The sequence below is a fragment of the Beta vulgaris genome, chromosome 5 (assembly GCF_026745355.1).
Source record: "Beta vulgaris subsp. vulgaris cultivar EL10 chromosome 5, EL10.2, whole genome shotgun sequence".
Classification (NCBI taxonomy): domain Eukaryota; kingdom Viridiplantae; phylum Streptophyta; class Magnoliopsida; order Caryophyllales; family Amaranthaceae; genus Beta; species Beta vulgaris.
Window position 1 is genome coordinate 62,548,057 of NC_079206.1, and position 27,151 is coordinate 62,575,207.

The window sequence follows — 27,151 nt, forward strand, 5'->3', positions numbered from 1 at the left end:
TTATTATAGGAAGTTTCAATTTAGTTGTGACACTTTCATTTTGGGTAATAACTTCTTTCTATCTCTCTTCTATTATATATGATCCTTTTATTTTATCTCCCTCCTCTCCAAAAATTACCTAAAAATCCGTAATTTTAAAAGTGTCGTAACTAAATTGAAACAGAGAGAGTACTTCTATTCGATAAAGAAACTCTTAAAAGAGCGCAAAAAACAGTCTCATATAGTCCTATCCATATCGGGCTCTCAGTTTGGGTTTCTCTATTGGGCTTTAGCCAAATAAAATACACTCCAAAAATCAAGTCCACAGCTTCTTTTCACTCTCTCTAAAAAAAATAAATAAAAATAATCTGCTCTCCTAACATAGCGTGTTGCGTGTCGCTGCAACTTCAAATCTCCCTCTTTTCTCTCTCTCTCTCTTCACTACCAATTTCTCTGCTTTCTTACGAAGGTTTTTGTTAGGGTTTTAATGGCTACTCCACATCTCGACTATGTAAGTTCTTTTTCTTTTCCAATTCACAACTCATTTTGTTTCTTTTTTCAATTCGTTTCTTCTTTCAATTCGTTTCTTTTTTGGTTAATTGCTCGAATTTTATGTTTTGTGGAATTGGTATTTCTAGGATGATGATTTTGGCGGAGATTTTTCCGGAAATCAGCGCGCAGGTTTTAATTTTGATTTTAGAGCTTTTATTTGCGACTAATTTAATATATAGGCTCTGAGTTATTGAAATTAATGTTGATTTTGTTTCTCTCTTGAATTTTAGGTAATAAGCGGAGTTTTGGGGAGCTTGATGACGATGAAGATGATATATTTAGCTCTAAAAAGGTATTTTTACTTCACTGCTTGCTTGTTTGTGATATCAAGTATGTTGATTGTTTTGGGAAAATATCGAATGGCTAACAATTTGATGTCTGGGGTGACTGAATTTACTTACATTGCGGCCAATTTTTGTTTTAAAAGGAGAAGCTTATGATTTTCTCGTGGTTGGTTATTGTCCACTAAATGTGTGGTATAATTAGGTTTGCCAATTTTTGGTTCAGAGGAGAAGGTTATGATTTTATCACAGTTCGTTATTATTCGCAAAATGTGGGGTATAATTAGGTGTAGGCTAGAATAAGTTGGGTTGTGAGAATGTGTGAGCTAGCTCATGGAATCTAAAGGTAGTTGTATTGGTGAATGTGGACGAGAATGAGATATGTGGCAACCTTAACAATTTGCGGACTTTTTTTGGGATATTTAATTGGATGAAGGACTATAAGTTGGGGAGAGGTGCTGAATGGTAGGAGTAGATATTAGATCCAGTTTTGCGAAATTTAAAAACTATAAAGTAGCAAAGAGGAAAGAGAGATTTCTACAAGGAATGACTTTTAGCTCTAGGCCCAATTTGGAATAAAACCCTCGACCATGTAAGATTTTATACTCGACTTTTAAGTATTATAACTGGCCAAACCACTCAGTACTATCCTTTTACTACCTTGGCCACCATTTGTGTTCCTCTCTAAAACTCAAGCTCCCAACAACCTGCCCCCTTAATTTTTGTTTTTTGCTCACCTCTAAAGAAGCCTTCTTTCTTGACTCTAGAGCCTGGGCTTTAATCAAAGCCTTTTTTCAAAGTTATGGAGTTCTCTCAATTCTGATAAATAATTCTCAATTGTTGACGCACATAAATGCTGAAGCTATATTGAATCTGGAACTTGGAATGTGATGTAACTCCAAGGCAGAACTGGCTCGAGTATGTGGAACACAAAATGTTTCCGCTTAAGTAAAGCACCTCTTTAACGCAAAGCAACATCCATTTTAACAATAAAATTGGTCCTCAACTATTAATGCTCCTGAAATCATGGCATTATGAAAGGAAAATCCTATTTGGATGCAACTAAAATAGGTGTCATGTGTGTGGAAATAACAAGTCGAACTCAGTCTCCATTGCAGAGATTTGGTGAGAATCTGCTAAAGACATGCCTAAAAAACTGAGAATAACTTTGGCAATCACAACATATGCTCATTAACTTTTTGGGCTGGCAATGAATAAGGGTTTTTTGTAATTTTGTAATTTGTATCCTAGTCTAAGAGTTCTTCTAAACTTTTACCATTTGCTATGGATTTTTCCCATTAGCACTTTTAATTTTTGTTAAAATTTGAATAGTTTTTGGTGGAGCAAAGTGCAACATCCCGTAGGCCCATTTTATGAGCATAACAAAATTTAAGATAACAATGAGTGAAAGATAATTGCACAATGCATGGGCGATTCCCTTGAGTTCTTTTTAGGCTATGCCTACCTCTTATGACCTTAAGATGCCATTTGTATTTTATATGTTATTTGATTATCTGATGCTTGTTTATCATCTTTGTATTATTTACTTGGTTATGACTTAGGTACAGTCTAAATTGGAAGAGACGGCTCCCGGTGTAGCAACGGGAATGATATTATCCCTTAGAGAAAGGTATTGTTTGCTGTGGATGCTGTATATGCTGTTCATCTATGTTATTTATCTATTTTACAAAGTCTTAGTTGATTTTAATACTCAGTATACTTTCTTGTCCCCAGTCTTCAGAAGTGCAAGGATGAGCTCTCAAAATATGAAGTATGCATTCTGTTTATCTTTCTCAATCTTCCTTTACTTTCTGCTCTCCAGTTTTTTTCTCTTGTGTTGACATGTAACACATTACAGTTGCCAACTAGCTATATATTATATGCGATTGTGTTACCTTTATGATTAGGTGTGGCATGAATTTGTTGGAATGAGAGACCTAATGTCTGATGTTTTTGTTTGTCAAATAATTAAACGGCTTGATTTTCACTTGCCATTCGTCCATCATAGGTTTCATTTAGGTCATTTTCAGGGTGTTTGAGTCTTACATTGAAATAGTGAAATCCCATTCTATGTGGTTTTAGTGTCCCTAATAGGAATGCGTGTTTAGTTATGTTTCTTTGATAAACTCATTATGGTGCTGAAGTCTGTTTAGAGTTTTAAGGAAAGCTCAAATGTTCAGGGTCATTGGATTCTTTAGATTTGGATGTACACACTACGATGTGCCGAACTTAAGTAGCATCTGTGGATGAGAGAAACTTTCAGGGTTCTCTATAATATGAAGTTATTTAAGTGATGATGGTCATATAAGTTCAAATATGTGTAGAGAGTTGATTAAAGGACTATGGAGAGGAGAGAGAACTTAATGTTAAATAAAGTAATGTTGCATTTATTTTGAACTTTCGAAAATGTGAAGTGCTGCACTTAAAATTAATCTGGTTATTGATGAAAAAAATGTTGTATATGTATTCGTGACTTTGGGCAAAAATGGGTGTTGTCAAGGTGCCTTGCTGCTTACCAAGGCCTGATCGCCTGAGTGTATACTCGGAGGTTTTGAGATCAATGAAAGTTTGCATGGTGTAATGGTTTTTTAATTGTCTGATCTGTTGTTCATCGTTGCTTTTTTGCATCTTCAGAAGGATGTCCTGAAAAAGGAATTTGAATCAGAAACTTAAACCAATAAATCATCTGTTTGAATCGTACTTGTAAAATTTATGGATTTTATATGTTGTTCATGGGGTACTTAGTTCTGGCTGTTTTATTTTAGATGGAGCTTGAATCTGCAAAGTCCGAAATTCAGAAGTGGCATTCTTCATTTCAAAACGAGTCCTTTATATCCCCAGCTACTACTCTAGGTCAGTTTCTCAGTTCAGACCTCTGCTGCTTTTGTAATTCCTTTTCATTGTATCTTGTAGCAACTATTCATCTTGATGCCATGAGTTTTATTGTTTCAATAGAACCTAAATTGGTGGTTAACTATATCCGGACCTTGAGGTCATCAGAAAAGTCATTCAAAGAGCAGGTTTGTCTCTTTCACTATATCTTGTCAGCTTACTCTATGGATTGCAATTAAATTGTCATTTCTTCTAATCAGCTAGAAAAGGCAAAGAAGAAAGAAGCTGCATTCATTGTGACTTTTGCCAAGCGCGAGCAAGAAATAGCAGAATTGAAGGTGAGAGATTATATCTCGTTTGTTTTCACCTGGAGAATTGTGAGTGCAATATCTCTCAGTGATGTTGAAAAGACTATTAGTCTCTCTATGTTTTCATTTTTGAGGATTGTAATTGTCTATTTGTATAGCCTAGCTACTGTTAATATGCTTGCTCTCTTCTCTCAACTTCCGTCATTTAATTCTACTTAGAGGTGTGGCTATTATTTTCGAAAAAAAATTCTGTTTTGGGGCCTTTGAATGTTTTTTATTACTCTAGATTGATATAAGGTAATTCCTACTGGGTAGTGGCGTTGGTGGTAGTTATGGACTTATGGTAGAGACCAGAAAAGCACAACCCTTGTAATCTTGCTTTGAACCATTGAGCAACTTTTCTATTTTGACCTTTTGTTTGTTATCTTTTTGCTCTTTCTTTAACTTACATTCATTTTGTTTATACCAAGCTGCTTCGTTTCTGAGTCGCTGTTAGTGAGGATGGCAAAAAGTAATAATAATAATTGGCCACATTCAGAAAGCAGAAATATGTTTATATTCTGCATGAAGAACTAAACTGCTAAACTGTTTGCTTTTTCTTTTCATTTGTTTAATGTTAAATTGTTAATGCATGGGCTTGTAGGATTAATCCTTAACCTTCTCTCGTTATGTAACTTGGAAGTGGTCATTACCCTTCTGGCGGTTTTCTTCCTTCTAGGAAGACAACTTTATCGTACTGCTGCTTCATTATGATAAAAACATGTACATTTAACACTTCTGTTGATCTGTTGAACTTGCTTGACTTATTATCTGTACAAGTGAAACCAATTCCATCTTTTTGGTTTGGAGCTCTCTTGGGGTTGTTGGTGAAGTTGTAACAGTGTTTTAATTAGATATTTTCTATCTCTTCTCTTTCAGATTTCATCCAAAAAGCTAAAGTGAAAACATGTGTATCATGTTCACATCTTACTGTATATAGGAGAAAGCGTTGTAAAATTTTCTCTATTATTAACTCACAAGTGAAGAATTTGGAGTCAATTTGTATATTTGTGTTTAACTTTAGTACAGAGTAACTTAACTGGAAGATTTAAGGAGGAGAAAGGCATATAAGCATATCTTTGATAATCGTGGAGAGAGAGAAAGAGTTCTTTCCTACATTTTCTCTGTTATTGTTGCTTGCAAATGGTAGTATACTTTCTAAAATTTGAAATACTGAAAGAAGTTTTGCAAGATACTTGAAACTGAAACATAACCAAGTTTATTGACCGAGTTTGACTATTATAAGACGTGCTTTACTTGCATTTCATTTAGAATCTGATATTTCTACTTGAGATCTGTCCTTCCATGCTTTTCAACTTCATATTAGAATGGATGTGGTGAAATGTTTCAGTGAACTATCTATTACATTAGTTTTTTAAATACTGCGTAGACCAACTAAGGGTTCAATAGGAATGCATCTCCTGCTAGTAGGGGGAAGGCTTAGAGAACCTCTTTGTAGCTTCATAGGGTAAGGTGTATACATCTGACATTCTGATCCGACCCTTGTCCTGTTCTTGGAAAGTGCCTTGTTAGAGCCAAACATCACTGTGGCAATAGTTGGTGTGGTATTCTAAAATCCACATTCAATGGGTATTGTTGTAGGATGAGAAGCGGCTCGTGAGTTTTATAGAGAGCCTATTATTTGCTGATGACTGACAATTAATCTTACTTGAGTGCGAAAATTCCACCGATAGTAATTAAGTCCTTTCCTGAAGCTCATGTGTCTACAGTCATATGTTCACCTCACTTTGAGAACATCAGTTATGAAAGATTGAATGCCAAATCTTATCTCTTTTCCTCATGATTAAGATCTATTATATGGGTTTTGGGGGTATTTATCTTTGTGTTATATTAGCTGGTTGTTCTAATCCCTGCTAAATTGTAATTTCAGGCTGCAATTCGAGAATTGAGAGCACAACTGAAGCCTCCCTCTCTGCAGGTATGAATAGAAGGGTTTAGTTACCTCTCTCACTTTTCTCTGTGAAGTTTAGGATAATTTTTTATTGGAAGGAAAATTTCAGAGGCTGCTCTTTATGTTTCTGTAACTTGGAGCTCTCTCTTCCATTAGAGTTTCATTAAACTGTAGTAGAGGTTATTGAGATGGAATAAGCTTACTTTGATTGCAATGAAGCTGCTTTGTTTTGCATTTTCATGTTTACTAGATTAGGTTTTGCTTTAATCCAACTTTTGCACCTGTGCTTTGGGAATCCCCCCACCTATATGTGGGTTATCCCAAAGATTTGCCTGTGATCACTTCTAGAACTTTGCAGTGATGGAATCATAATGTTAATCATATGAGGACTCAATATTCGAACCAACAATACCCTGATCGCGGTATGGTGGTCCGACCGGCAACCCAAGTCGGACGTTCCTAATCGCGGGACGAATGCGTTCCAAATCACCGGGGGTCGCAAACCAGTTCATGCATCCAAGCGAATCCTTTTGGCCGGAGAGATTGAAGGCTAAGTCGAGAATTGAGGGCAAAATTTCAAAACCCTAAATCAAGTACGGCTAGATCTAGCAAGCGAGAAAAAGACGAAGAGAGAAAAAGGAATGGATTACCTATTTCACTGCACTTTGCATCAATTTTTGAGAATTATGGTTTAATTGTAAACCCTAAATTAGTTAATTAGTGTCAAAATATATGGAAGCTTTTCATATTATGGTGGGGCTTTTGCTCGGGAAGTTTGATCGTCTCCAATGGTGTGATTTTCTTCATATGTCGCAAAGTGTCGCCGGCTTCTTCTCCGACAACGGTGAGGAGAGATGAAAACTGAAAAGGTATCTTGGTATCTTTTTACTTCGAGGGGAGGGGGGCGTGGGAAAGAGAGGGAAACCGTAAGAGCAGGAACATTAATTTTAGTAATTAAATCCTTAAAGGGAGGAGAGATGAAAAGCTGCTTTCTCTCACTATTATGAAATCACGTGGGACTGTGGGAGCTGGGAGTAGCATCATTTTTGGTACTTTGGTATCTTTTGACTTTTTGTATTATTCGGCTTATTTAACTTTTTTATTTAACCTTTTCACTTTTCAATTTCTTCAAATTTATAAAACCCAATCCTTAACATTGTTATTTCAATGGAGGAGTGGTAGATATTCTCATTTTGCCAAATTAATTTCTTTTAGAAAAGTATGATAAAAAATGTATCCATCGTACCCAATACACCACCTATCGTACCCAATACACCCATAGGTAGCGTATCCCGTACGCGTTCTGGTTCCCCGAATCAAACCGAATTTCGTATCGGGTATCATTGTTCGGAACACTATCAAGATTATGCAACATGGGACACATCCAGCCGATTCTGCGTGAGAGAGGTTTTTGATGAATGCCCTTGTGAAGAAAATAGAGAAAATGGAAATAAAGTGAATGGACACTACATGTATTGGCAAAAGGAGAGGTGTAGATCTTGTTTATTTTATTTGACTAAATCAATTTGGGTTATTAAACTTTGTGAAGTAGCAATTGATAGTTGCTTTGTGGGTTAATAATTTGAGTTTCAAGTGGAAATATCCAGTCATCTGGTCTTTGTGAGGGCAACCTCGTGCCTGGATGAGGCCAAGAGCTTTTTTTGTGGCATTAAGGTAATGTTGATGTGACATACATATTCAGTTACAGTTTCTGATGGACAAGACCAAATCTATTATTAAATTTTTTTGGCAAAACTTTCTTTAATTAAAAAGGAAAGGGAGAATATAAAACATAATTTAAGGATTACCTATCCCAGACTCACCTCCCTTTTCCTAAAGATAAAGAAAAGTTAGAACGGTTGGCACATCTTGTGTATGAGAGAATGAAACCAAAAATGAAGATTCTCCATGATTATTCTTTTTATCCATTCATGCCAACATGTACAATTTTAAGGTCTACGTTTGGGTTTGGTTCCAGATATGGAATGAGAAGGGAATGAACACAAATAGAGGAGGGGAATGGTAACAAAAATGGTTGCCTTTATTGAGTGTTTGGTTCAAGCCAAGGAATGGTAACTATTACCACCAATTAATGGATTTTGTTACTTGAGGGGGAGGGGAAGGGGAAGGTAACAAATTGGGGGAATCCATTACTATCAAGTAATGGTAATGGGGTTTGAACTAAACAAGAAGAAACGGACTATAATTTATTTCCTTTCTTGGAGCCCAAAGATACTGAACTAAACGTGCTCTTAGGGTATAGAAGGGCTCTGGAATTGCCAACAATCAACATGCTTGGTGAAGTTAACAACTCTTGGGTCCTTGAAAGTTTATTTCTTAGCTATATAGGGGTGACCTATTTTGATATGTGGTTCGTTGAGGTTGTGACATTGGATGGGGCTCAAATGCATTGGGACCTAACCTTCTCTAGACTTTATGGTCATTGAGAAGAGGAATGATCGTGCTGCGCTGTTAGACAGCTATAGGAGTTGATGGGGTTGATTATGTGTTATGGCTGTATGGTGGAGTGCAGTGGACTATTGGACTCCGATCACAAACCACCAAGTTAACACACACAAACTAGAGATCAATGAAAGACAAAACACAAGAACATGGAAACAGGTAACCAGATATTTTAAGGATAGTGGTATTCAAGCAAAACAGAAACTACAAGATATTTGGTGAGCATTCGAGAACTGAGAGGCTCCCACTCTCCCAAGCAACCTTTCCTGTCATAACTAACCTCTGACAAGTACTCTATTATTTCAGCAAAATATTCCCCGTTATCAGTAATTACTTTTCTGATTTACCCCTGTTTGAAGCGCTTAGCATATGTCAACAGTGGTGTGGTGGGTTGAGGTGTTAGATGGAGGTGTATTTACTGCAGAGCTGGGTCAAGGACCTGATAATACGCACCCCTTTTCTGGGATCATTGGGATGTCAAGGGGTCCCGGCTCCCGGCTCCCCTCCTAAAGCATGTTTCTTTGCCTCGGAAGCTATGAAGGGCAGGATCTGTACAAAAAATGAATAGAGGAATTTTTGCTTGCTAACACACCTAGTCTGTGCTCTACTTGATGAAGGGTCAATCATTCATCTCTTACTATTTGGTCCTTAGGTTCTTTCTTTGTGGCTCTTGAGTGTATCTTTGTTTAGAATTAGTTGGATTCAACCCTGTCTGATGAAATATGCTTTAACATCAAGCATTTGAATTAAATTTTTGAAGGATCTTGCATGGTGGAGTCAAATTCTTCATGAATCAAGTTATCATTCCTTAATTCTGTAGATAGTTTAGACATAGGTTGGTTATAAGTAAGGTGGAAGAGAGAAGAAGTAATATTGTAATTGATGACCAAATTAAATTTGATGAATTGTTGTGTTGGACGGATTTCAATTTGTCTTCCACTTTCTTTTGGGTGTATCTGTTTTCTTCTGGACTCCTCTGCTTGTGATTCTAAAAGTCTTTCCAGCAGGCATAACTTTTGGCTGTGTTTATTACAGACGAGGAGGTTATTGCTAGATCCTGCAATACATGAAGAGTTTACACGTTTGAAGGTTTGTTGTCACCCTACTATATAAATTCTATGGAAGCTTGCTGCTTGTGTTCACTTTTTGTTTGTTTGATTATGCGAGATATCCTTGCTGATGACACCACAACATTCATGTGGATTTTGTCTTTGCAATTTTTGATCAGCTTCATGATGTTCTTAGCAAAATGAACGATATACCAGTCTTACCACCAATAATGCATCCCTGCATGATAATCTGATTTCATTGAACATCTTCCCTCTTCTACTGTTTACAGTTGTATTCATGAAGGTACTTTTTGGAAAATAAAACTGTACTGTACTTGCCAAAAGAGTTTGATTCACCAAGGTGTTTCTGGAAACAGATTTTGTGCTTTATACTTGCTTTTATGAGTTTGGTTGTTTTTTTGGATTTTTCCATTTCCAGGACTCTGCTTTGTTTATTTAGCAACTTATTTGTTTGAACTTATTTCGTGATGGTCTCAGAATCTTGTTGAAGAAAAGGAGAAAAAAGTGAAGGAGTTGCAGGACAACATCAATGCTGTTATTTTTACACCAAACAGCAAGATGGGTAAGATGCTAATGGCGAAGTGCAAGACCTTGCAGGAGGAAAATGAGGAAATAGGCAATCAAGCTTCTGAAGGGAAGGTTTGTTTTTTCATTCCTAGTTTTAATATTTTACATACTCACATTCACCACTTAACATCAATGTTTAAAGGGAAGAAGATTTGTCTGGTGGCAAGAAGTCTTTGAGGGTAAATATGCGTACACGAATGGGAATAATGCATGACAAGCTTTTTCCCCCTTATTTTATTTGCAATGTGAACTGGATTCATACATGCCCAAATTTTGTTTTAGCAAATATGTTCTTGAATAAATGATTCAGCGGTCCTGCCTCTTAAAAGATATCGATTGAAATTGTGCTTGACATTTCTTTGGGCCAAGAAGAAACTGGTAAGGGTCCTCACTGGGTTAATTGGGAATATTGTTTGTTTAAGACAAACAGGGTTTTGGAAGTAGGTCCTTCGTATAAATGAAGCCACACACGGCAGTGGCTTCTGGTAGGATGATCCAAGTGCAACTCACTGCTACCCAGTTCCTGACAGGCGAAAGTCGTATCACCTAATCTAAAATAACCTAAGGGAATTCAATCGAATCCATAGGGAAATAGCTATATGTCTGAACTCTAATATTATACTAAACTAAATCAGATCAAAAGGGTTGGTTTACTGAACTAAGCAAATAATCAAATCGATTGACTCAATGAAATTCGGGATATCAAGAATGATTGAAGAACTCAATGAAATAATCAAATCGATTGACTCAATGAAATTCAGGTTTCTCTATTCACTCCTTTTTCCCCGCTCCCCTTTCTGTTTGTGGTTGTATAGACATAGCAGGACAAGTTTACATTTAAACTGGCACCTGACATTTCTTTAGCTTGTAGATAGGATATGTAATGAGCGAAACCCTTTGTCTTCTCATTATGAATGTGTTTTTACTCCCCCAAAATATCACATATATTTGATTATGTTGTAACACTTTATTTTGCAGATGCATGAGTTATCTATGAAACTTGCTTCGCAAAAGTCTCGGAATGCAGAGCTCAGGAGTCAATTTGAAGGTTAGTAATTGGATTTGGAGTATTAGTTACCTTTTGTATGATAACCTTTCTCTTGGATATGCTTCAGTGTCAGTAATCTTTTGTTTAGATGGGATTAAGTTGATTTAGTTCCACAATTCTTTCCTCTTTCCCTCTTCTCATCCATCCTCTCCGTTTTATGATTCTTTCTTTTCTCTCTAACTTTTCAAGCAATGAACTAAATAAAGGAAAACTAATCTACAACTGTGTTTTTCCCTTGAAAATGTCAAAAAGGATTTCCCATCCAATTGAATGGAGTCTCAGTGTCAAAGAGGAATACTTCATAGTTTTTGTTCTAGTGCTTCATACATATGTGATTTTATTGTTGTTGTAAAACTCTTCCTTATCCAGATCTCTTCTTATCCATTCTCGTACATTTTGCCTGATTCTTGCTTGTATTCTGTTTTCTCAATTCTGCTCACTGATCTTTGGGCTGCTGGCGTGTGCTTTCCCTGGGGGGAGCGCGGCTCAATGTAGTGAATCGAAGGGTTTATGTCTTAATGACATTGGCTGGTGGCAAAGAAGAAACAATGTACATCCTCCGTCCCAAATCAATTGCCATAACTATTTTGGCACACATTTTTAGGAAAGTGAAGAAGTAGAGAGAAAGAAGTGGGTGGTCCTTAATTGTTGCCAAAAAGGGTACGTAGCAAATAAATTGGGACAACCAGAAAAAGAAATTGTGGCAATTAACTTAGGACCGGGGGGAGTTTAACAAATAAGCATTGAACCTGTGAGCTCTTACTTTGTAATGTCATGATCTTACTAGTTACCACTAAACTATGACTTGTGCTTGTGAAATTACCAGGAGAATTGCCTGGGCTCAACAAATAGTTGCTTATGAACAAACTTTCCCGGTTTCTCCTTTTTTGTGCTTCCATGATATTTGGTCGTTCATGTGTCAATAGGGTTATCATGCAAATGATAATTTTCCACATTGTTGTTTATTGAATTGAGTTCTTTGATGATTGTTTAGCCTCGAAATGGAGACAGGACTGATGATTAATGTGGGCCCTTCCTTATAATTAGCTACCAAATGCAGTAGATTTTGTTTACCTGCAGTTTTCTCTATGAAATGTTATTCACTGACAGGTTTCTGATGACATGCTAATGTGTTGCATTTGGCAGGACTTTGCAAGAATATAGAGGTGCTAACAACTGATGTTGAAAGATCGAATGAGATGGTAATCTCTCTGCATATTTAATATGTTGGTTTTGTTCTGATGAACGGACCAATCTCAAATGGTTTTATTTTTTGTATTTTATGAAATATCTTGTGTTATTGTGTAGAACTCAAGTTTACACCAGAGTAACATTGCTTGCGTTAACTATTCCTAGTGTCTAATTTTTTTTTTTTGTTTTCTTTATTTGCCAAGTTTTATATGCAGTTGGGTTTTTTTGGGTTATGGAGGGTTTATGCTGATGCCATTTGATGACATGTCTGGATCAGAATCTGTTCTCATTTTTAGCAAGATAGGATGTTGTCATTGTCCTGCAGATAGAGAATTTGATTCAACAGAGTGACTTAGCTGGGCATGTTACTGAGGGTGTGTTCGGCATTGGTAGCTATGGTGGTAGCTTTTAGTTGTGAGAGTAGTTGTCAGCTGCAGCCTGCATGTGGTTGATGTGTAGCTGTTAGCTTTCAGAGTAGCAGTAGAAAATATTGATGTTCCGTAAAAGAAGCGGTTTACAAATAACTAGTTAAAACTCGGACAAAACTTTAGTATTAAATTTACACCACCAAGCACTACCTCAAAAGATACAAATTGTTTGACGATCATCACGAGAACACTACTTCTACCACTAAAAAAGCTACTCATACCACTACCTAATGAAATACTCCTATTTTTCTTAATCAGTGTTTTGACAGAACACTAAGAGTTACCTCAAAAGCTTCCGCCGAGCATGCCCAAAATAAATTTTTAACATTCACCATCTGTCATTGTATCATATGTGAACTTTTTGATACTTTTTTTTATTGTCTTTTAGAAATCTAGTTCATGCTTTTCACCTTGTCATCCTTACTAATACGAGAAAATTTGGTTGCGATTTTTCTGATACTCTTCTTGTCGTCTAAGATTCTTAATTCATATGTATTCAAACACTTTAATCCGTCGACTTTAACTCCCCACAAGATGATCGAACACAGATCTTGTCTGGGGGGCTGGCTTCAGAAGCACCACTATGTCTTCATTACATGAGATGCTCTTGTGCTATTTTTTTTAGTTGAATGTTTGGACATTTGTACTTGTTAATCGTTTTCCTGCATTAGATGATTTTTTTATTACTCTGTTGTGTTTCTGGGGTAAACTCTTTTAGTAGCATAATGTTAGATCTCAAAAGAAAGCCATTTGATTTTGCAGGTTGTCATCTTACAAGAAAAGCTCGAAGAGCGTGATGCAGAAATTAAAAGATTGAAACTTGAGCTGCAACAAAGAAACGTAGTTGAGGAATTGAATGATTCAGCTCCAAATGTTACAGAAGAACCACAGTCAGCTGAAGTTGGGGATGTACCGCAAACTGAGCCTGAGCAGTCTTGAATTCAATTTTTTACCAATCATATGTAATGTCCTCAAGTGTACCTTGTACATTATTATTATCTTTGGCCCCGTGTAGACATCATTAGTTTTTTGCTGAGAAAATAATCTCTTTTGAAAGGAAAGTAAGTTGGCTCCATTTGATGTGTGTTGTATATTTTGCAAATTCTTTTATGGAATAAGGGTTAAGCAACAAGGCGAATAGTTTTGAAACTAAACTAAAAAAGTGCGGTAGACAATCAAAAACTATGATAGAAAATCAAGTGGAAGCTTCATAGCATCTTTTTTGAACATTTAAGTAAGTTTGATTTTTCATTGGATCATAAAAACATCAATTGCAACGATTTGATAGACGGCTCATTGAGATAGATTCGATCAACAATACACCTGGAAACATATAGGAGTTTCATCCTCATACGACTTGAGAAGAATGATTCAAAGTTAAGAATGATTCAAAGTTGGGTAATAACCAAAGTTGTGTGGTCAATTAATTTACGAGTTGCCAAAAAAAGCAGCTCATCAACAAACTTAGGTTTTTGTTAGTCTACTTCCTAGAGTCTTGCATACGGATTAGCTAAGCTTAAATGCACTATATCTCCACGATACAATTTCAAGTGCAACACATCTCTATTATATAAGACAACACATGGGGGACACCAAGAAATAGAAAAAGGAAAAAAAAGAAAAAAAAAAGAAATAACTAACTGTTTCATTTGAATGAAAAAAGAGAGGGAAAGTAGACATTTAAACTGAACATCAATTTTTTGTGGAAATAAAATATAAAAATAGCTTTTCAACTCAATTAATTTTATTTTCTATATCGCACGCATTGCGTGCATGTAAGACTAGTAATAACTATGCTAACTCTGCATCCTAGTGCAATATCATGTTGCTTGAATATCGCCAGAACTCTGTCAAAGTGAGTTATAGCATCCTCTTCACCTCGATTTCCATCCCAATCCAGCAGTACCTTTATTTCCAATGCCCTGTAGAGGTTCTCTCATCCCTTGTTGAGTTCTTCCAAGTCCTTCGCCCTGTGCACAAAAGCATAGATTCACCTCAGAAGCATTATAGCAGGCAACTAATGGCACAAGTACAATCCAGTATGTTTACTAGTACTGATTTGTATTTATAATCTGAAGCTAGAGAGAGCTGAAACAAGAACCCAAGTGCATCATTATCCTTATCTGCAAGAGCATACCTCTTTCCAGCCCATGTTTTTGAGAAGTTTTTGAGCATAGCTACCAGCTCCAAGTGACATTTCTAAGGCTTCAGCAGCAGCTTCCTCAACAGGGACCAAAGGTAGAGTTGTATCATCCGCCGACCTCTTCTGCCCAGGGGCTGTACCAAAACTGCCATGCAGCGCTCTTCTTTCAGCTGCTCTGTCCCTATATACTTGGCTTTTGTCCTGGGAAAAGAAATGATGTCCACAAATGTGGTTAAACAAGTGATGCTTGGGATTAATGCAAGGCAGAAATGGCAGGAAAAGGTCAACACTTGATCATACATAAACTCAAAGGGCTTCCACCTTCTAGAGATAGAAGATGATCCAGAGTTTAGAGGATATACAGTTGGAATATGGACTTTGCCAAGTAACAATATACAACTCAATCAGTAAAGTTGCAAGGTTGATAAAATAATCAGCCAAAGTATTTATCTAAACACCTCTGTCAGCAGCAGCACAAAACTAAACATTTAGAAATAATTCCAAATTATCACTCGTATGAACCAAATCTAGACCTAATGTAGTTGATATAGATAATTTTAGTATACCCTTCCTAATTGTGATGATCGTTTGTACTTTATATCCTTCCTAATTGGCCTCTCTCATCTCCTCCCTGAGATTACAACTCCTTTCTCTCTTCTCTCCTCTAACCTGTGACTCCTGCTTCCCCAGTTTCCCTTTTATCAATCACTAAAGAGCACAGTAGTAAAAGTCTCTGAGATGGCTAGTGCACCAACTTTCAATTCCATCCACAAGCATGTGTTGTCTTGCGACAAGATATTACATGCGAAAAGACACTCTTTAACAGTGTTTATGCCTAATAATAACACTGTTTGCCTTGTTAATTCTATTGATTATAATAGTTAATAAAACCCATGACAGGAACATACCTTCTCATAAACAGAGGATTTATTTTGGCATGAACTTGTGTACTCCTGAGAGCAAACTTGAAGTGTTGTTTTAGATTTACATGATTCATTAATCCCTTCAATTGATAACTCAGGAAAACCCCAATCTCTGGATGGATTGGAAGCATCATAAGTCGACAGGGTGGCTAAATATCTTGCACTAGGGGTCCGCAGCTTATACACTTGCCCTGCATAATAAGAAGGTTACAGACTTATGTTTGGCAAAAAAAGGAAGGAAAGAGATGATAGATCAAGATAATGAACAAAAATTGTACTCCATCTCACTATCATTATCCATCTCACTAATTTCTGATAATCAAGTTTAATTCTCCAAATACATTAAGAAATATGAGAGTACCAATAATAAGACAATAGGATCAGTTTCATGTACCTAAAGGCTATGGCTACTGATGTTATGCGGAAGATTACATTAAGAAAATGCTCATGAGTCGATCAACTAAAAATTATGAGACTAGTAAGTGAATTTCATTCAGCTGTGAAGAGGAGCAAAAAAAGATCATAAGATGTCCACATTCAAGTTCATATGTTGTCTCCCCCTACAAAAAAAAAAGTTTGTATGTTGTCTCATGGAAAAATGCTTTCAGCTATGCTAATAGTGTGTTCGGATTTAGGGAATTTGAAGGAAAGGGAGGCAAGGATGAGAGAGGGATCTATTTTCTGTAATTTGGATATGGAATGCGGAAGGGGAAAAAAGGAATTGCAGGCCGTTTCCTTCCTCATTGAATTAAACAAATCCTTCCATTACAGGTAAAATTTGGAGAGAAAACGGAATCACTTTCTTCACCTCTCTTTCCCTTCCGTCCCCTTTCCTCCACGAATGAAAACCAACCACACTGTTATAAAGATAGATCAACAACACCTTACTTTTCTAGCAAGGGAATCAACAACCATATGAATGTTAAACACTTCAGCTCCATGTAAAACTTTTATCAGCTGAAGCAGTATGATATACTTTTTGCTCCTTTCTACAGAGCCACTGAAAGGCGGTTGCCATCAGGGTGGAGAGAATGTCGGTGGAAAATAAGACTGCAAAAGTTAACTTATTCCGATATTTCTAAATATACGAGATTGACAGCAAACCTGATCTAACCTGCACCAAATCAAGATGGGCCTGGCATATTGGAGCTGTTCTCAAACGACGACCATGAGAAGGCATCGAAGGATGAAGCTTGGAGGAAGGTTGCACTATCCTCCCTACAATCCTAGCCACTGGACAGCTTCCTTCTTTTTGGATTTCTCTTACCATTGACCAGTCCCACATATCTTTTATATGGATTCTCGATCCTGATTCCTCCTCCTGTGGGACAACTTGACCATATTGAGCTCGCCAGCTTTCTTCTTCCCAATCTGTAGAAGATTGTCATAAAATTAAGACAACAATTTAGCCAGTTGCCCAGTTCATCGTAGTCCTACAGGCAAATCATTTCACATTGTCATCCTAGTTCATCAATTATGTTGGATTAAACAGCTTGAAGGGTATGTGAAAGAGCAATCTTCTAGACTGATTAAAATCAAATGGAAGCATATATACGACATAAGATAGAAAATCAGACCCAAATGGGAAAAAGGACACAATATAATTCTTCAGATATTTATTAAGAACTGACGAGATTATAAAGAGAATTGTGACTGAAAACCTTCACATAAGTCACTAGCGGCTAGTTCTGTTGCTGTACGATGGTCCAAACTCAACTCAGCATCTCCGTGTTCATAGAGTTTATTGTTTCCTAGATAAACAGAAGCCATCAGAAATACAAGTTTTTTTTTTATGTTTTAACGTGCACTAACATATAACTAACCATCAGTCGTTAACACAGAACTATCCTTGTCATCTATTTCCTCAGGCAGCAGCCGGTCATCAGCAACATTTGATTCTAAATTTGGATACCCTGCCAAATACAGTTCAATTAATGTATCTTCTAACCTGCAAGGAAAAACAAGAAACATAACATAAATAATTTACAATTATGAGTACTGAATAAGCTGTAATGATAAACTTTACCTCTAAGCGGATAGCCTACCATTCCGACGGTGGAGCATTCTCAGGCAACTCGCAGCTACTGTGTTTGATATAGCCTGTCAGATATTGCGACAGTAGAGAACCACATCGTCAATATAGGAATGAGTTCAAGTGCTGGACTTAGCGTTCTAGTACAATCATCATTGGTGCATCAAAGTTCACAGGAAGCCACAAAGAGATGAAGGAAACTAGAAATTAAAGGCAGAATCGGAAATAAAAGCAACAACTCCTTAATTCGTGCAAGCACTGAAGACAGGCAACAAGGGCAGGAATCAGGATAATCATAAGTGTACCTATTTGCTTAGCTTCATTTTCAGTTCCCTGATGATATTGGACATCCTCTTGTTCACATAAAGACTGCAGCCGAGGTGCATCAAAAGCGGATTCGCCTTGTGTTTCAGGGTCTGATCGATGATCCTAAAGTGTACAGCCAAAGAATGTAATTATATCACCCATCTCAACAGAAATAAGGAACATAAAGCCAACAAAAAAGGGAAACAAAATGATGGGAACTCAACATTAATATGTAGTAATATCACATGAGAACAAGGGACATTAATACCTTATTATAGGAATCTAACAATATGTAATTTCCATCCTCAAATTTGTAATAAAATCCATCTCTAGTACTATAATACCACCCTGCATTTGGGTCATGATAAAACCCACTTCTGCAGCAAAAAATTGAGGCAATAATATGATCACACAATTTACGAAAATAATAACTCAAACTGACTAAAACCTAATTAACCCATTAATAATTAAACCAACAAAGATTATGGGTACTAGAATTTCATCCCAAAAATCAAAATTTTAGCGGCAATAGGGCAATCACAATATCCATTCATTAATAAAAAGAACATAAATTTCCTGGGTTTTTTTCAAAGTTCAAATTTGTTCTCACTTTTGCATCATTTACATAATCAAAGAGTCAATTTTTAGCTTGCAAATGATATTAACTACAAAAAAATATAGAATAGAAAAAGTTGGAAGAAGATGAGAGAGAAAAGACCTGGCATGATAGTAAAGCTGGGAATTATCATCCCAAACAAAGGAATCTTCTTGATTGAGGGAATGATCTTGCAGCGTTTCTTCTTGAGAACAAGGTTCAATTTCTCCCTCAATTTTGCCAAAATCTTCCATTTTTTGCTTGATTGTGTTATTCTATGCTTCAAGCCTTCAAGACGCTAGTGAAAAATATGGCAAGGTTCTCAATCTTAGAAACTTAGGTGTTGTTTGGTTGGATATTTTCCTTGGAAATACAAATTTCTAGGAAATACATTATGGGTGTTGTGTTTGGTTGGAGGGAAATGGGAGAAGCATAGGAAATACAAATTCCAAGGGAAATAGAATTTCCCATGAAACATGGGAAATAACTCACCAAGCCCCCCTTGGTGAGTAATTTCCTAGGAAATGCAATTTCCTATGGTGTCAACCAAACAATTTTGTCTAATTCCTAGGAAATTAACAAGGGAAAGAATTTCCCATGAAATGTAAATTCCCATGGGAAATTACTTCCCATGTGAACCAAACGAGGCCTTAGTCTTGGTTGTATATGGGAAGTCATACTTCCTACGAAGTTATTTTTTCTATGTATTTGAAATTCTTAGAAAGTATAAAATTGTGTTTGGTTGATAATGAGGATTAGAATTCCCATGGGAAGCTCTACTTATCTAGGGGGACCTAGGTAAGTAACTTCCTCCATTTTGGAGGAAGTAGACATTCCTAGGAAGTGCAAATTCCCATGATTTTGTCAACCAAACAACTTCATATACTTCTACTTCTTAGGAATTTCCACTTCCCATGATTTGTTTTGTCAACCAAACAAGGCCTTAGAGCATCTACAATAGGGTGGGTTGGTCTTACTTGGTTTTTATGTTTTGTCATTTTCTCTCCTTCCCTCCTTCTTACACCTCACATCCCACTAAAACTCCCACCAACTCACCTTTTTTTCGTCACAATGGCTTGCTTGGTCTTAGTTGGTTTTTCTATTTCTATTTCTTACTTTTACCAAACCTCTCCTACTTTTACCAAACCCCACCATATTAAATGTTTAATTTTTTTATATGAAATAGATGATTTAAATTAATAAAAGCTAATTAGATTACGTTAAATTAATTACGAGCTAATTAGCTTACGTTAAATTAATTACGATAAATTAAATTACGTTACAAGCTAATTAGCTAATTATATTAGGAAGAGGTGTGGTAAAATATATGGTAATTTGGGCTCATTTTATAGATAAAAATATTTTATAGCCGTTATTGTAATTTTTTATTTTTTATTTTAAGCTGGTTTTTTTTTATTAACGTTACAAAATAATCGTTGCATAAAAGTACCGTTGAAAGAGAGGAAGAAATAAATCAGGTAGCAAAACCACGCGTGGCAGCAGCTGATTTGCGGCTCAGTGGGGTCTGACGCACGTCAGACCCACTGACAGCAAAGCAGCTGCTGTCTCCTTCAATCCCACCGCGTGGCGTCATCTTGCCCTTTGATTTTTGAAGCTAATACCGCGTAGCATCATCTCACGCCTCCCCCCTTTAATCCAACTCAGCGTTTTCTTTTTTTAAAAAAACAAATTAGGCCCAGCTTTTTTGCCACTTGTCATCTTCTCCCTCACCCCAAGCACGCCATCCGAGGTGCTGTTGGTCTGGAATTCTAGACCAACCAGCTCCAAGGACCAACTTCCCCAATGGTAAAACCAATTAAAACTAGTTTTATTATTTGCTAGACCAATTAAAACTAGTTTTATTATTTGCTAGACCAATTAAAACTAGACCATTATAAATGCTCTTAGAGTGGAGACGTAATTATAGTACGTAGACCTTTAAATAAGATTGACCCGACCCGAAAATTAGTGACTAATCTGGTCTAATTTTTTTTAAGGTTTTGGACAAGTTTTTTAAAAAAAATGGGTCATATCAATCATAGGTCAAGAGTATTATGAATTTGAAAAATATTTATTGTCAAAACTAACATGAATGAGAAGGGGAAAAAAAAGAAAGATTTTCATCTTACTATTGCAAAATCATAACATTTTATCTCTTTTTTTTATGTTTCTAAATCAATCAACAATAGTGAGATATGGTATAGCAAGATTGACTAGACTATTTTATTGCACGTGACTTGCCTAGCTACGCCTTTTCAAACTACTTTATTTATTATTTAACCGTAGGAATTGACTTGATTTATTGCCTAACTCGATATGTTAAAAAGTTTCAATTATTATTTACTACTATGAGCCTAACGGCATTAAGGTGTTTACTTCATGTGGTGATATTAATTTTGTTCGTTATTTATAACGTTGCGATGAATGAATAACTGTTGTGAATCGAAACTCAACAAAAAATATGAGCATAAAAATAACTTGAAAACTCATTATTTTATAATTCAAAACTAAAAATTATGTTTTAAATCTACTGAATTGACTAGAATTAAAAACTCGCGTTAGATTGCGTTTCATTTGAACCTATAATTCGAACTAATTTGTAATTGAAAGCGACTCAACTTTCATTTGTTTGAACAAAGGTTTAAATATGACCTAAAAAACTATATATAAATTAATTGTCAAATTTTTAGTTTTTAAGATTGTTTTTGCATGGAAAAAAGTGAAAGCATGAAGAAAGAAAAATGACAAACCCAAACCACCTAAGCTTCCTAACAAGAATAAGAATACTTTCAGGAAAACTCTAGAATATGAAGTCCATGGAACAATCCAGATAACCATAAACAACAAAGAACCAAATTTCAACTGTCTTGCTAAAAAATTACTGGCAAATTTTAGCACGAGATCTAAGTAGAATTTACAACGATGATAACGTGTTGGCTAATAAAATGGGGGGAGAGTATTTCTAGGTTATTTTTTTCCTTCAAAAAAAATATGTCCATTTCTTCTGATATGTTTTTAATATGTTTTGTTGTATTTAGTTTTTTTTTTGTTGTTGTATATAATACACGACGTTAAATTTTAGTAGATAACTAGTCCAATTTTCAAAATATAATATCTATTTTAGTATGAAAGAAATAAAATTCTATCATCCTACAAAATTATTTTTTTCTTATAATTATAAATAGCGTCAAGAAAATAAATATGATTTTTTTATATATATAAAGGAAATAATATATACAAAACGGTGGTAGCACTTCTATGTACCGTTTTGCATCACTCTATATAAGTTCTTCATTTGCTACTATCATCATCCCATCAAAAGAAAACTTCCCCAAATTCTTCTCTAAAAAGTCTTGATCTTCCAATCTTCTTTCTCTCTTCAAAAGATTTCATCAATGGCTCCAAGCTTAACAAAGGGAGCTCTAGAATCAATGGGCTTACTTGATGGTGCAACACCATCATCAATCACTCTTGAAGCATCAACCTTTTTTGCTAATGGCCATCCATTTTTCACTCATGTACCTCCTAATATTAGTGTCACTTCCTTGGAAAACAACCCACTAAAAGCTACTCATACCGCTACTTCCACAGGGTGCTTCATTGGGTTCCACGTGGACGAGCCCGAAAGCCGTCACGTGGTTCCTATAGGTAAGCTTAAAGGAATCCGGTTTATGAGTATTTTCCGGTTCAAAGTTTGGTGGACTACTCATTGGACCGGAACTTGTGGAAATGATGTTGAATATGAGACCCAAATGATGATGTTGGAAAACAATGAATTGGGCCGTCCTTACGTTTTGCTAGTCCCAATCCTTGAAGGCCCATTTCGAGCCTCGCTCCAACCTAACCCGACCCGTAATGATGATGTTTGTATTTGTGTAGAGAGTGGGTCAACCCGGGAGATCGGGTCGAACTTCCGGTCTTGCCTCTATATGGACTCAGGGTTCGACCCGTATGATCTAGTACATGATGCATTTCAAGTTATACAAGCCTATTTAGGCACTTTCAAACTCTTGAAGGAGAAGAATCCACCAGGTATAGTGGATAAATTTGGTTGGTGTACGTGGGATGCCTTTTATCTTAAGGTCAACCCCGAGGGTATACAAGAAGGTGTTAGACATCTAACCCAGGGAGGATGTCCCCCAGGGTTAGTTTTAATTGATGACGGGTGGCAGTCTATATCTCACGATTGCGACCCGATAACCCAGGAGGGGATGGATTTAACATCTCCTGGGGAGCAAATGCCATGTAGGCTAGTAAAATATATGGAGAATTACAAATTTAGGAACTATGAGAGTCCCAAAGGAAAAGGGAAAGGGTTAAAGGCATTTGTGAAGGACTTAAAAGAAGAGTTTAGGACAATTGAACATGTATACGTATGGCATGCCTTAATGGGATATTGGGGAGGAATAAGGCCAAATGTGCCAAACATGCCAAAATCTAAGGTCATTAGTCCAAAGTTGTCTAAGGGATTGCAGATGACTATGGAAGATTTGGCCGTCGATAAGATCGTCGAAAATGGCGTCGGATTAGTCCCACCGGAGAAAGTGGAGGAGATGTATGAAGGGTTGCATTCCCACCTTGAAGCGGCAGGAATTGATGGTGTCAAGGTTGATGTTATTCATGTAAGTTCATGGACACTCTAGATATATGTTTGTGTTTGTACTAGACTGTTTTTTACTTTAAATCAAACTCTGTTAAAGCAATTAAGATGAGTAAGTTCAAGCCCCTTACTAATGCATAGGGAGAGTGTTATTCTTCCTCACATGGTCTGGACTCACTTAGCTATTGGGCCATACATGCTAAGGAATCAGCCTTGCTACATTATATAGGTGGTCTAAATCTTGCCCTAAATGAGTAAGGCTTACTATACTTCCTCAGTCTCGATTTCGCACTAGACATAATATTACGAAAAACTAAGAGAATCAAATATAAAATTTATAAATAATAATATATATTTAATAATTGTAAGTGATCTGGGGCATCGTTCGGACCAAAATACTAGCTAATAGTTAAAAACTGTGTCAAATCTTCCCAAAAGATTAAAAAAATGTGCGTCGAAGTATTTTTATACTTCAAGTTACAGAATATGTGACTGTGAGAGCTGATTTTTGAAGTTACATAGATGTTGATGCTGGTGTTGAGCGTATTATGCTAGATCAGTTTAACCTTCTTATTAATTTGTTAGATGTCTTGATTAATACTTATTAGTATGGTGTTCTAATTTTTGTTGTTGTACCTTAAAAATACTCGTATTGCTAAAAAGACGTACGTAACTAGCCATGGTGCATTGAATCTCTAGAAGAATTGTTGATTGAGAAAGTTTTGGTATTTTATTTGTTGTGCGTATTATAGTTGCTAGAGATGTTGTCAGAGGATTATGGGGGACGCGTGGAGCTAGCCAAAGCATATTACAAGGCACTCACCGCATCAGTAAAGAAGCATTTCAAAGGAAATGGTGTCATTGCAAGCATGCAACACTGCAATGACTTTATGCTCCTTGGTACCCAAACCATTTGCCTTGGACGTGTTGGTAAGCTTTTCAATTCTCACCCCCATCAAACTACTCAAACATAAACAATGGACCACTACATTTTTCTAGAGTTAACTTATCGTACCTTCGGGTTTACTATAAGCAGGTGTGATATATCCGAGACTAATTTTTACTCATTTGTTCATTTAGAACGCTTTTTATTAGTATATTTTGCTTATTTGGATTATTTCAAATGAACAATGATTAAAATAATAACTTTGGATGTACTATGCTCATGGTACATCAGTGTGTGATTAAAATTTGTATTTTTCTAATTTTAGATTATTAAAAACAATGTAATACTTTATTACATAAATTGTGATCTGAAATAATTAAGTGTGGTTCCAAAAAGTGAAGTTAGTGACTCAACAAATTGCGTAAGTCTTATATGTCTAATTAATGGCTATGAATACTCATTATATCCGCCCCACCAAAGACGAAGCAGCATTATATACAAAAATTATTAAAAGAGATAGTCTAATTTTATTGGAAAGGTATTGCTAAACAGTACTACTACTTATAAAACTGCTAAGATTTTTTAATCAACATATGTTGTGTAGGAGATGATTTTTGGTGCACTGACCCAAATGGAGATCCAAATGGGACATATTGGTTACAAGGTATTCACATGGTACATTGCGCTTACAATAGCTTATGGATGGGAAATTTTATTCATCCTGATTGGGACATGTTCCAATCCACCCACCCTTGTGCCGAATTCCATGCCGCCTCCCGAGCCATCTCTGGTGGTCCGGTTTACGTTAGCGATTGTGTCGGACAACACAATTTTGAGCTTCTTAAAAAGTTGGTTTTGCCTGATGGTTCTATCTTAAGGTGCCAACATTATGCACTTCCTACAAGAGATTGCCTCTTTGAGGATCCTTTACATGATGGCAAAACAATGCTCAAGATTTGGAATCTTAACAAGGTAAAATCATAATACATATACTCCCTTGGTCCGTCCTATCCCTTTTGTTGTTCTTCGCTTGACTTATCTGGAATCTGTAACAGATTCCAAGTAGAAACATTAAAAAGAAATAGAGGGAGTACAATGGTGGTGTGGTACAATTGCTATTTACTTCCTTCAATTTATATTACTCGCTACACTTCTCAATTCACGGACTTTTAGGCAATTTTGGGAGAAGAAAGAGGTAGAGGGTAAAAAGAAAAGGGACCCATGTGAGAGGAGAGAGATAGAGAGAATTTATTGTCCAAAAAAAAAAGTGTAGCAAGTAATGTGAAACTTTTCACAATGTAAAGTGTAGCGAATATTATGAAACGGATGAAGTATTTGTATTGGTCTATCTGATACTACTATAACTTCGTCCGTGTATTCATGAACTTGCAAAAAAAAGTTGATAAAAATCAATTTTGAATAAGTAACAATTAATAGCAAAACTATGATTCAGTTCTGAAAAGAAAAGTCAGTAGTAACTACAATGGAACGCAATAGCAGTAAAATAGTGAGCAAGATTTTAGTACTTTGATTAGTAAAAATCGAGTGAGTAATAAAGAACTTGGTAAAAGAAAATGGTATATGTTATGCTTTAAGCATGTTCTATATATTATGTACATATCTATTACATGATTCTAATGTATGTTGTAACATTGGAAGCAGTATACAGGAGTAATCGGGGCATTCAACTGCCAAGGAGGAGGATGGTGTCCCCAAATGCGTCGCAATAAAGCCGCATCCGAGTTCTCACACCCAGTGACATGCTTTACAAATCCTAACGATGTCGAATGGAGTAAAGGAAAGAATTCAATCTCCACTGAAGGAGTTAACATTTTTGCAGTTTATGCTTTCAAGGAAAAGAAGCTTAGACTCTTGAAACCTAACGAAAACATACAACTATCCTTAGACTCCTTTGATTTTGAGCTTTTGACAGTGGCTCCGGTGAAACTAGTGGGGGCGAATATGATCCAATTCGCCCCCATTGGTCTTGTGAACATGCTAAATAGCAGCGGAGCTATTGATTCACTTCTATTCCAAGACGAAGAAAATATGGTTAAGGTCCGAGTTAAAGGAGCCGGTGATTTTAAGGTGTTTTCTTCACAGAAACCAAGATGTTGTCGTGTTAATGGTAAGAATGTCACATTCTCGTATCGAGATTGTATTGTTGGTATTCAGATTTTATTGCAAGATCATGTCTCTAGATTATCTATGGTTGAATTTGAATTTTAACAAAAACTTTAATATGTGGATATTGACTAGTATCTAAGAATAGACTCTTTCAACAATGTGTAAGATATGAAGATTGAAGTAATCGAACTTCACCCAAGGTCTAGCCATTCATGGCATGCATGTGCCTAACTGCCTACAATAAATTAAGTGGATTATTGCTAGCATGGTTCGCCCAATGCGCGGCTAGTTCTAGTCCAACAAGCAAGGCTTCGTGTATTATTTCTTTTTGTTTTATCAAATTTTTGTGTGAATATTGTCTTATGTATTAGATCCTTGAACACTTTGTTTTTAAAGTTAAACTCTACAAAAGTTGGTCAGTTTTAATTAGTTATTTACTCTCTACCTTATATATATAAGGCACTACGATTGACATAAATTTGCTTTGACTATAAATATCTCTTACAATATGAAAAATGAAAATATTAAAAATCATAATATTGAATTTGTCTTGAAAAATACTATAATAATATAATTTTTATTATTTTTTTCAATATATTTTGAGAGTAATGAACCGTTAAAGTTCAGCTTCGAATATTGTGTGACTAATATTTGGAATTAAAGGAAGTATTTTAAATTATATTATTATAACGTGGAAAGTACTTTAGGTACAATTACTAGGAAATGGAGAAAGTATCACATTAATTATAACGTTAATTTTTCTTTGTTAGACAAAAAATTAGGAAAAATAAAACCCAGGGCATCACTTGGGGACACTCGCTACTTTTATTGTTGAAGAGTGATTTCTATTGAAACTTTTTTCAATCCTT

General features: G+C 36.0%; 3 protein-coding genes across 4 annotated transcripts; 2 read left to right on the top strand and 1 right to left on the bottom strand.

Annotated features, from left to right (window-relative positions):
* The first annotated feature begins 336 nt into the window (after positions 1-336).
* LOC104894321 (FKBP12-interacting protein of 37 kDa) lies at positions 337-13,745 on the top strand. Of its 2 annotated transcripts, none has more exons than XM_010680528.4 (14): positions 337-490; positions 618-660; positions 762-823; positions 2,375-2,442; positions 2,547-2,583; positions 3,578-3,665; positions 3,768-3,832; positions 3,905-3,982; positions 5,883-5,930; positions 9,402-9,455; positions 9,914-10,075; positions 10,982-11,051; positions 12,198-12,253; positions 13,433-13,745. In XM_010680528.4, the coding sequence occupies exons 1-14, from the start codon at positions 467-469 to the stop codon at positions 13,607-13,609; spliced, it is 1,032 nt and encodes a 343-aa protein (XP_010678830.2). In that variant the 5' UTR covers positions 337-466; the 3' UTR covers positions 13,610-13,745. The 2 variants fall into 2 exon arrangements, with proteins under 2 accessions (XP_010678830.2, XP_010678831.2); XM_010680529.4 differs by having other exon boundaries at positions 2,381-2,442.
* A 469-nt stretch (positions 13,746-14,214) lies between these two features.
* On the bottom strand, positions 14,215-18,972 carry LOC104894322 (uncharacterized). The gene is made up of 10 exons (XM_010680530.4): positions 18,793-18,972; positions 18,343-18,451; positions 18,074-18,197; positions 17,782-17,836; positions 17,560-17,684; positions 17,398-17,487; positions 16,841-17,107; positions 15,722-15,927; positions 14,808-15,014; positions 14,215-14,640 (listed from the first exon to the last, which is right to left on the bottom strand). Exons 1-10 carry the CDS (start codon positions 18,921-18,923, stop codon positions 14,545-14,547), a joined length of 1,410 nt encoding a protein of 469 aa, XP_010678832.2. The 5' UTR covers positions 18,924-18,972; the 3' UTR covers positions 14,215-14,544.
* A 2,974-nt stretch (positions 18,973-21,946) lies between these two features.
* Positions 21,947-26,719, top strand: LOC104894323 (galactinol--sucrose galactosyltransferase). The gene is made up of 4 exons (XM_010680531.3): positions 21,947-23,291; positions 24,022-24,199; positions 24,760-25,127; positions 25,818-26,719. Exons 1-4 carry the CDS (start codon positions 22,065-22,067, stop codon positions 26,382-26,384), a joined length of 2,340 nt encoding a protein of 779 aa, XP_010678833.2. The 5' UTR covers positions 21,947-22,064; the 3' UTR covers positions 26,385-26,719.
* Positions 26,720-27,151: the final 432 nt, after the last annotated feature.

Bases quoted from the DNA above. Each gene is read 5' to 3' on its own strand.
- LOC104894321 (XM_010680528.4), top strand. From the start codon at position 467: ATGGCTACTCCACATCTCGACTAT. The intron at 824-2,374 runs GTATTTTTACTT...GTTATGACTTAG, and splicing joins ATATATTTAGCTCTAAAAAG to GTACAGTCTAAATTGGAAGA. The intron at 10,076-10,981 runs GTTTGTTTTTTC...TTTATTTTGCAG, and splicing joins ATCAAGCTTCTGAAGGGAAG to ATGCATGAGTTATCTATGAA.
- LOC104894322 (XM_010680530.4), bottom strand. From the start codon at position 18,923: ATGGAAGATTTTGGCAAAATTGAGGGAGAAATTGAACCTTGTTCTCAA. The intron at 18,452-18,792 runs GTCTTTTCTCTC...TTTTTGCTGCAG, and splicing joins CAGCTTTACTATCATGCCAG to AAGTGGGTTTTATCATGACC. The intron at 17,837-18,073 runs GTACACTTATGA...AATATCTGACAG, and splicing joins AAATGAAGCTAAGCAAATAG to GCTATATCAAACACAGTAGC.
- LOC104894323 (XM_010680531.3), top strand. From the start codon at position 22,065: ATGGCTCCAAGCTTAACAAAGGGAGCTCTAGAATCAATGGGCTTACTT. The intron at 23,292-24,021 runs GTAAGTTCATGG...TGCGTATTATAG, and splicing joins TCAAGGTTGATGTTATTCAT to TTGCTAGAGATGTTGTCAGA. The intron at 24,200-24,759 runs GTAAGCTTTTCA...TATGTTGTGTAG, and splicing joins CATTTGCCTTGGACGTGTTG to GAGATGATTTTTGGTGCACT.